The sequence below is a fragment of the Adiantum capillus-veneris genome, chromosome 10 (genome assembly GCF_014529385.1).
Source record: "Adiantum capillus-veneris isolate H3 chromosome 10, ASM1452938v2, whole genome shotgun sequence".
Taxonomy (NCBI): domain Eukaryota; kingdom Viridiplantae; phylum Streptophyta; class Polypodiopsida; order Polypodiales; family Pteridaceae; genus Adiantum; species Adiantum capillus-veneris.
In genome coordinates, this window is record NC_140940.1 from 112,916,959 (window position 1) to 112,926,118 (window position 9,160).

General features: G+C 41.8%; 1 protein-coding gene and 2 pseudogenes across 1 annotated transcript; 1 reads left to right on the forward strand and 2 right to left on the reverse strand.

The window, feature by feature from the left end:
- Positions 1-513: 513 nt before the first annotated feature.
- Positions 514-2,403, reverse strand: LOC147449467 (tetraspanin-8-like). Its single transcript, XM_086522619.1, has 3 exons — positions 2,175-2,403; positions 1,358-1,979; positions 514-875 (listed from the first exon to the last, which is right to left on the reverse strand). The coding sequence occupies exons 2-3, from the start codon at positions 1,859-1,861 to the stop codon at positions 618-620; spliced, it is 762 nt and encodes a 253-aa protein (XP_086378745.1). The 5' UTR covers positions 1,862-1,979; positions 2,175-2,403; the 3' UTR covers positions 514-617.
- A 1,547-nt stretch (positions 2,404-3,950) lies between these two features.
- Positions 3,951-6,446, forward strand: LOC147449468 (uncharacterized; annotated as a pseudogene).
- Positions 6,447-7,116: 670 nt separating this feature from the next.
- Positions 7,117-7,548, reverse strand: LOC147449469 (uncharacterized; annotated as a pseudogene).
- Positions 7,549-9,160: the final 1,612 nt, after the last annotated feature.

Consider the following 9,160-nt stretch of genomic DNA (forward strand, 5'->3'; position numbering starts at 1 on the left):
GGTTTAGACTAGCCCCTGGCCTTTGGCCCTTAGCCTTACAATCTCTACATGTATGTATGGGTGAGAGTGAGAGAGAGAGAAAGTGTGGACCTCCCATGGCGAGCTTGAATGTCGAGGAGAAGGGGAGAGAGAGAGAGGGGGGGGGGGGGGGGACAAAGAGACTGTCGTGTGGAAGTAGAAAATTCCTTCATTTTGCAAGAGTCGCGTATGCAACGTTTGATAGTTTACAAGTGTCGCTATCTGTGTCACAAATTCTTGTTGAAACACAAACTTCAATGTTTAATTTCAAAATAACTTGTTTTAGGTGGCCTCACACAAGAGACGATAGATCATCTTGTATGTTTCTAAATTACATGGTACTAGATCCAGTGTTTGAGAAAACACTTGTAGAGGTTATAAAGGGTGCATAATTGTTAAGTTTATTCAAATTTTGGTTAAATCCATAAGATTTGTGTTATTTTCTACTTTCCATGTAGGCATGGACAAGATATATATTAAAAGACGCGCTTTGGATTAAGCAGAACAACAGAAAAAGAAGAACCTTGCAAAGGTATAGAACGTGAGAAAGGTTTGACATTTTGTTGAAAGAAGAAAAGGACAAAGTGAGGCGATGGTGATTATAAGGCTTGACAGCCAACGCAGTAGATGACAATGAGAGCCCCGGCAACGACAGCGACACCAATGGCCAGCTTCTGCCAATTAGTAACGATGGACTGCATGACTCCAGCGGGGCAGGCATCGCAGTCGAAACACCGCGTGTCTGCATTGTTGTTGAAGGTGGTGCAGTCCGGATCTGCGCCGGAATTGGCGGGACTCACGTATGCCCCGTTCACTACCGAGTATTGGCACACGTCCGGTGGTATGCAGCATCCTTTCTGTATTTGTTCACAAAGTCATATTGGGAGCATCATAATATAGTCACCAATGCATCTCTTGCAGATCTTCATCTATGCATGCACATGCATGCTTGTATGTGTGTGCATAAGCATACATATATAAAGATACATGTGTTTGTGCACATATGTGTGCGTTCATACACGTGTATGGGTATGCGAGCATGTATACTGAGGTGCATGTATACATCGATCAAATCCATGGATGCACTTGTGTATGCATGCATTGTATGTATGTGAACAAGCATACATGTACATGCATGACATGTGTATGCATGTACAAGTATTCTAGCATGTCAATAAGCATGCAGTACATTAGAACTATGTCTGTTTGTGTCTGTATGTATGTGTGTATTTATGTGTACGGATACGCATCCATGTATGTATGAGTCTTTGGATGCTTTCATTATGTTCATATGCATGTATTTAGTGTCTGTACCCATTTGAACAGGGAGGAAACTTACATAAGTGTCCAAGGCAATGTAGTTGACAATATTGGAGAGTAAAGCAGTGGAAGACATGTAGCTAAAGAAGCACATTTTGGAGTCACTGATGCAAGAGCGAATGCGCTTCCAGGTTGTGGGATCTTCAACTTGTTTCTGCAGCCATTCCGAGTAGTCGCCGATCCTATACTGCTTGTAGCTGACATTGGCCAACGCCTTTGCCGCGGACTTGTGGGTGACCACAAAGGAGAAGATTGCAAAGGCCACACATGCCAGTATGAGCACAAGCATGAGAAGTAGATAGATCCTCAGCAAGATGCCAATCTTGAAGAAGGCAGATACCAATGCTACTACAGAAATTGCAGCTATAAAGACGCCAAACACTAGTATCGGAGAGTGTAGAAACTGTAGACATGTCTCGGAGTCCTTTGTAGCTAGCCATGCCCCGAGTCCGGCGATTGCAACGCCGAAAAATGTAGTGATCACATTGAACACCACTAGTAACAGGTTGCTTATCCCTCCCATGGCTTCAGCTTCCCCTTGTTCTCAACAGTCTTGAGCAAGGATGTGAGGATAGAAGCCGTCGAAGCAACGTCAACGGCGTGTCTGCATGGTGCTTTTGTGGGTTATTGGTAATGGCAATCTGTGGAATATGAGTAGATGGAAAATCACATTTATGCAGAGTTTCTCTCAATGTTAAGTGAATTGTGCATCTTTCATAGACTGTGCATGCGCACGCACGGGCATGCGCACCCACACACGCACACAAAAATGTACTACTTCGTTTCTTGCCTTTTCCTCAAATTTTGAAGAGAGAGCAAAGTGTTGAGTACATTACCTGCAGTGTAGAATTATAAGCTGTAGAAGGTGGAGGTGCAGCTATGCCGGAGAGCATGAGAGGTGCAGGCAGAGCGACCCTTGGACAGCTTCTCCAGGGCTGGCCATATTCAAGGCTACATCATGCACAAGAGAAGATGACGTAATCTGCAAATGTCGCCCAAGAAGATGATCGTATGGCATTGGCGGTTATAAAAACCTCCCTCCCGCTCACTTGAATTGTATACGAGTATGACTTTTTGGTCCCTTACCTCACTGAATTTGCCTTTGAATTCGCTACACTTTCATCCTTATATATAAAAAAAAAAGCAAAACTCACAATTGTGAGTGATTTATATTAATCAACCCAAATAGTTACAAGGTCTTGTCATGTTCGTGTTGAGCCATGACATCATCCAGGGACACAATTTACATTGGCTATTAGGGCAGCCACCCCAACCAACTAGTGGGTAAACGTGAGGGGCTTTTGACACACCCGCTACGGTTCAACCCTTGCGACATACGGGTGTGGGTGTCAACACAATCTAGTAAAACTAGCTGATATAAACATCAGATTGGAAGAAGAAAGAAAGAAAGTGGATGGACACTTTAAAGGGCTCCCCATAGGGTAAAAGGGCCAATAAAAAACCGGGGCCCAATAATGAGACACAAGTCACGGACACAAATAACCCAATATTAGTCCAAAATATTTTCATTTCTATAGCCATTTTTTAACGTGGCCCAAAAAAATTTACAAGGCCAGTTCTGGCTTACAAAGGGTCCATCTGTGCATTTGTCCACGTACATCAAGGATTACAGCTGGACCACGACCACCTCTGCACACCTTTGTTAAATGATTAACTCTAATAAGCTCTCAGACGCCTTCGCGCCAAAGTCGGCCACTTGATGATCCACTACCTGCACATAAATGACCATTCTCAGCAATGATGCTTCACAATACACAGATACATCATACAATCCACAGGACACACAGACAATCGTTAAGAGTTGCACTCTTGTTGCCCGTACTATATAATCAAAACCAGAACAGCTTCAATAGGTAAGCACCAACCAAGCCACCCACACCACTGCCTCAATTTAGCACAAGCCAACCCACCCACACCACCTTCATAGAGTAGAAACTTTACAGAGTATCCACTACAAAAAACAAGCGCCAACAACCAGCACATAGATGAAGCTGTGCCTTATCAGAAGAGACACCTTTATAAGTTTGTTGAACACAAGCACAACAACCCCTCTCATCTACATGCTAAACTATTCACCTTAGGCTGCTACATATTCAATCGCAAACAACAGTTAAGCAATGCAAGCACTCGCATGATGACTTCAAGAGCCCCATGTGAATGCAAAGCCTGCTTGATACAGAGGCATCCAGGGCTCGAGGGTCTTCTTTGTACTTCACAGCTGCTGCACAAGAACGGTGGAAGAGTTTGCTGTTGCGGGAAGGTACATGTCCTGCCCATTTTTATGTGTAGATTACCTCGCAACCAAGCACCATTCATTTCACCAAAACTCCCTTCATCTTCAACTACACAAAAGAAGACAGCCGAAAATCTCCATTTACCCTCTCCTAAACCTGCTCCCAAAAGAAAGTTTTCAGTGAAGGAATACTCCAAGCTCTTGGAACCAGCTTTGGATTAGATCTTTGTGCTTTACTCAAGAGTAAGAACATTCTTCTACCTTCTTCACTTCATGAGTTTATGAGCCACCTTATCAATTTCAATCTGTGTAATCAATCAGCCGTAACATCTTTTCTTGACATGCAGCAAATCCGAAAATGCCAAAAAGAAAGCAAGAAAACCATACACCAGCAAGGTCTAAAGGCAACCGACTACATGCATCTGATCTTCAACAACATTCCCACATCACATCCCCACAAAGCAAGTGCAAGAAGAAAGTGCAATTCATGGATGAGAGTAGAGACAATGTCTCTCCACCAATCAGAGACCAACATCAAAACTTCATCGTCCAACCATCAGCAAGACAGCAACACCGACAGTACCATAAACCTCTCTCCACATCACCTAAAACCACCAACAAGCCAACATCATCTACAAGTAAAATCAAACCTCTTCTTAAACAAGCAAAGCCCAACTTTTCAAAAAGGACATCACCAAACACAAGGACTTCATTGACGAACCTCACAAAAGCTGTTCAAGACAGTGCATGCCACTTGCCAACTGAAGGTGAAGCAGAACTGCCAAAGACTCCTCATAAAATCAAGAAACGTACTGTTTTGAGATGGACAGAGCTGGATATGGCCAAGGCATTGCAAGCACGTGAAGACGGCCTGTCATTAAGAAAATGCTCCTTGCAATTTGGAATTAGTAGATCTGCTATAACAAATTGGGAGGAAGGGAGAACTCAGAAAAAGAAAAAAGGTCCGCCAACTCAGCTGAGTAATGAGGAAGAAGATGCTTTGCTACAGTGGATTTTTTAAAAATGTGAATCAGGACATGGAGTTTCTGTCTTGGATGTCAAACTCAACGTTGCAGAAATATGTCAAACGAGGCATACAATGTTCTCAAATGGAATTCCAGGCAAGAGCTGGTGGGAGGGATTTCGCAGAAGACATCCTAACCTAGTCTTCAGAGTTTCCGAAGGGCTAGACCAATCAAGAGCTAGCTGGTTTAGGCTAGAAATTGTTAAGTCACTTCATGAAAACCTTCTAAAGCTATACACGGAACACAACTACCCACCCACCAACATATGGAATGCGGATGAGACAGGTTTCCAAGGCTCTAGGGACAAGGGCATGAAAGTTCTTGCGAGAAAAGGAGCAAAAGCAGTGTATGGAGTCACATGTGATTCTCGTGAGTGGATGACTGTACTATGATGTGTTAATGCAACAGGTCAAGCCATTCCCTCCTACTACATTTTTAAAGGAAGCCGCATCACAAGTAATTACATTCGGCATTGTGAGCTAGGGGCAGCAATGGCCATGCCAAAAAAGGCTTGGATGACGGGAGAACTTTTCCAAGCATGGTTGGAGCACTTCAACAATGCCATAACTCAAACCATCGGTAAGTCTAGTAGACATCTTCTAATCTTAGATGGGCATGGCAGTCATGTATCCCTAGATGTAGTAGAAAAATCTAATGCTGCAGGAATCGACATCATCACCTTGCCGACTCATACCTCACATAAGCTACAACCTCTAGATGTGAGTGTTTTCAAGTCATTGAAGGTGCAATTTAGAAAGGAAAGAGACATTTGGCAACAGAAAACTTCATCTAGGCAAGCCACAAAAGCAGAACTTGCAACAACTGTTGCTAGGGCTATAGAATCTTCTTTCACAGAATCCAACATCACTGCTGGCTTTCGCGCAACAGGTATATGGCCTTTAAATTTATCTGCAGTGCACTTTGAGGGCATGCCAAGCAAGCACATCAACATAGTTGAAGATGAAACTACGGAAATATTCAGAGAGGAGGATAACATCGAAAATCTATCTCAAGTACCCAACACACCAATGCAGCCAAACATAGAAGACGAAGCAATAATTGCTTTGAACAACATGGCAGCACAGCTCGACGAAGACATATTGAGAGAACCTGGAGAGATAGCCACACCAATGACCTTCACACAGCTATTACAAGAAGAAGACATGTCCATCTTTCAAGGGCCTTCACAAGAAAGATTGTATACAGCCAATGATGAGAATGCAGGTAATGTACGTTTATTGGATTCAGACTATTCTTTTGGCAGCAATGATGCAAATTCTACACATGCAACTCAATCAAGAATGCAAGGTCTTGAAGATGAAAATCAAAATCCCAATCACCCCTCTCCACCAAGGCAAGCAGATAATAGTCAACGTTTCATTGATCTTTTGAAAATACCAACCACGGAGGTATGCATAAGGCAAGTGAATTGCGAAGCCTTTGTTGACTACACGAAGAGCCTAATACTCACTTCTACTCAGTACATGGAAAGTATGAAAGCTAAAACCGCAAAGAAGGAAGAGATAGCAAAGAAAAAGGAGACAAAGCGCTTGGAGAAAGAGATGAAAAAAGCGCAAACTATAGCAGAAAAAGATTCAGCAAAACAAAGAAGGATCGAGGCACAACAAGCAAGGCAATCACGCAAAGTCTGGGAGGCACAACAACAAGCTTTTGAACAGAGATTACGTTCAATTCTATGGGAAGGTGGACCTACACATGACCTTTACATAAGGCCATTGCATGTCCCTAATCCATATCATGCATTGGCTCGAAGGCAAAGATTGGACAAAATGCGAGCCCAACCTAGTCAACCATCGACTGCTTTTTGATGCATCAACAACAAACTTTACAATCATGTTGCACTTAGTTCTTTTAGTTCTTTTACACCAGTTTAATACTGTAACTACTGTTATGAGTTTTGTAATGTCATCTCTTGGACTATACCATTTTGGTCTCCATGCTTTTGTCGACCTATGAGTCATGTATTCATCTTGACGGAATATATATGCAAAGTTTCATTGCCTTGGTTTAGCTTCGTTGTAATGCACATTTTGGAACATACAAAAAAGAAACAAACCATACATTGTTGAGTGAATACGAAGCATCACCCATATAAAAATGTTGCTCTTGAACCATACATTGCTGAGTGAGTATAAAACTCACCTGTATACTTTGTTCTTGAAGGTCTCATCGCCATGTTGTTGGCTGGTGAATCTGGGTTGTCTTCTTGCGAGGAGGGATCTGCATGCCCCATATGTTGCTTCATCATCTACTAATGTTTCCCATTGCTTCTAAATAAGTGAGTATCAGTATCCGTCTCAGTCCCCTGAAGGAATTTGCAAGCAATGCCTACTGATGAAATAATTTACATCACATTACTTCATGCATGTACTGCCTTCCATGCACTCACAGTTTAGCATATCACCTTACCTGAAGCTTTCAAGCTGGGGCATCTTTCAGCATTGCAGAGCGTAAATAGAAGCAAGGGCATGCTTTGGCCTAGTGGAATACACTTGCAGTTGAGGTAGTGAGTCGCTGGGAAGAATTTCGCTGGTGCTTCTTGTGCATGAAAACAGGCTTGGTATTCGGTGCTTCCTGTGTAGAATCTCATGATGTGAAGGTCGATATGCAGTAAAATGAGAATTAAAAGAATTGGCTACTGAGCCTAGTGTGTGAGGAACAAGGGCTGTACCTGATTGCCTCCCGCAGCTGTAAACATGAGAGTCGACGAAGTTGAAGCAAACAGTGTAGAGTGTTTTCCCTTCTTCTTCACACTTCCCCCCCGTACACAGGGTCTGCCCCTAGCCCCCTGCCCCTAGCTCGCTCTTCACTGCCTTGGCGGAAAAATGACCTCACAGGGGCAAGCCTTGGCCTCGTGGGATGCACCAGTGGAGGCGTACACCATGCACGGTGGATGGGTAAGCTAAGCATGAAGTTTAATAGGGTCATCAAAGCTTACAAGCTAGATAAGACTCGGACACGTGTCAGCTCAAGCGTGGCTCTAATAACACGCTTAAGAGGTGCTTGAGTAGTAAGTGCTGGCTCTGCAAGTGCTTACCTACCACGCCTATATTGAAAAGAGGGTGGACAAGTGGAAGGGGATCCAAAGTCCTATTTTTCATGCCCATTTTTAATACAAAGGAATCTTTGTTTTTCCCAAATAGCCCTTCTCCCATCACTGCAACACATTCACCTTCTTTACTAGTGTACAATGAGATGCAGGGATCCTGACCAATACCTTAAACACCCAAAAACACCCAAATTTGACCCCTAAACCAAACTTTCCCCTTAGGTGGCCCTAAGTTGGCCCCTTTACCCTAGGCCCTTTGAAAGGAAGTGCGCATAAAACCATGCTTGATCTGTAGCAACGAATGCAAGTGGTTCTACATCCACACTAGGCACTAAGCATTGTCAATAGCTCATAAAAAAAATGAAACGAAGACTCCTTGCAGCTAGTCCAAACGGCATGCAAAGAATGTGGGAGGTGGTTCAAATCCCACCTCCCAACGAAAATGCACTTGCGTATGGATGATCAATTTTCTACAACAACCTGGTATGGGGCTCGCCATCCACTTATAGAGGCCCCTCCAAAAGCACCTTTAACACTAGGTCGGTAACATAGCATGACATATAAGTGTCCTTTTATGGCTAGGAAAAAATCTTTCAATCTCATAAGAGACCTATTTTTTGGGAAAATATTTTCTTCAGTTTAAAGTCTAGTGACCATTGTTTATGAAAAGAGGAGTAATCTTGAAAAGGTCTCACCCATTGAGTGATATCTAAATTGCATTAAGCGTTTCAAATAATAAAAATAATATGATATTATTCACAAAACTCGAGTAATTTAAAAATTTTGAATAGCATTAGTGTATATCGATCAATAAGCTTATCAATCGATAAAATAATTGATCAATACTTTCTTTTATTAAAAAGTTATGTTTTTCCAAAATTCGATACACGTAACAATCAAATAATTTTAAATCTATTAAAAATAAGAGTAAAAGATGTATTTTTTCTCTAAATTCATTATGTGAAAGTTAACTCTATGTACCAAAAAATACATTCAATCACTATGTAGGTTTGTTAATATATCAAAACACTACACAAAAATAGAGATAAATTTTGAAAAAAAATCATAATCTATCTCTAGTCTGTTGCTACAATTTTGCACGCATTTGTTTGAGGCGAATCTAGGGAGATGCGTTGATCATTGAAAAGAAAAATACAAGCGAGAGCCAAGTGGCGACAAGCAAGGATACCAACAGTGGTCAGAAGATGGAGGTGGCAAGATTAAAATTTCATATATCAATTACTTTTTTTGATCTACTTAAATGTAGGAATGCACAAATATATGACAATGATAAAAAGCACAAAAAATTGATATCATTTTTCCCTTTGGTGTTTTAAAAAAAAAGCTACTATATACAAGTGCAGTAAACCATGAAAAATACATGCTTTAATCATGTCTTAGGATTGGAACACAAGTGAAAACATTGCTCATGTATTTTGATAAAAACATAGGAACTCCTTGGCTGTGTAGCAA

What these genes read in the sequence shown, in the direction of transcription:
- LOC147449467 (XM_086522619.1), bottom strand. Translation starts at nt 1,861, where the DNA reads ATGGGAGGGATAAGCAACCTGTTACTAGTGGTGTTCAATGTGATCACT. An exon ending in ACATTGCCTTGGACACTTAT is followed by an intron (nt 876 to 1,357) that starts GTAAGTTTCCTC and finishes GAACAAATACAG; the next exon opens with AAAGGATGCTGCATACCACC.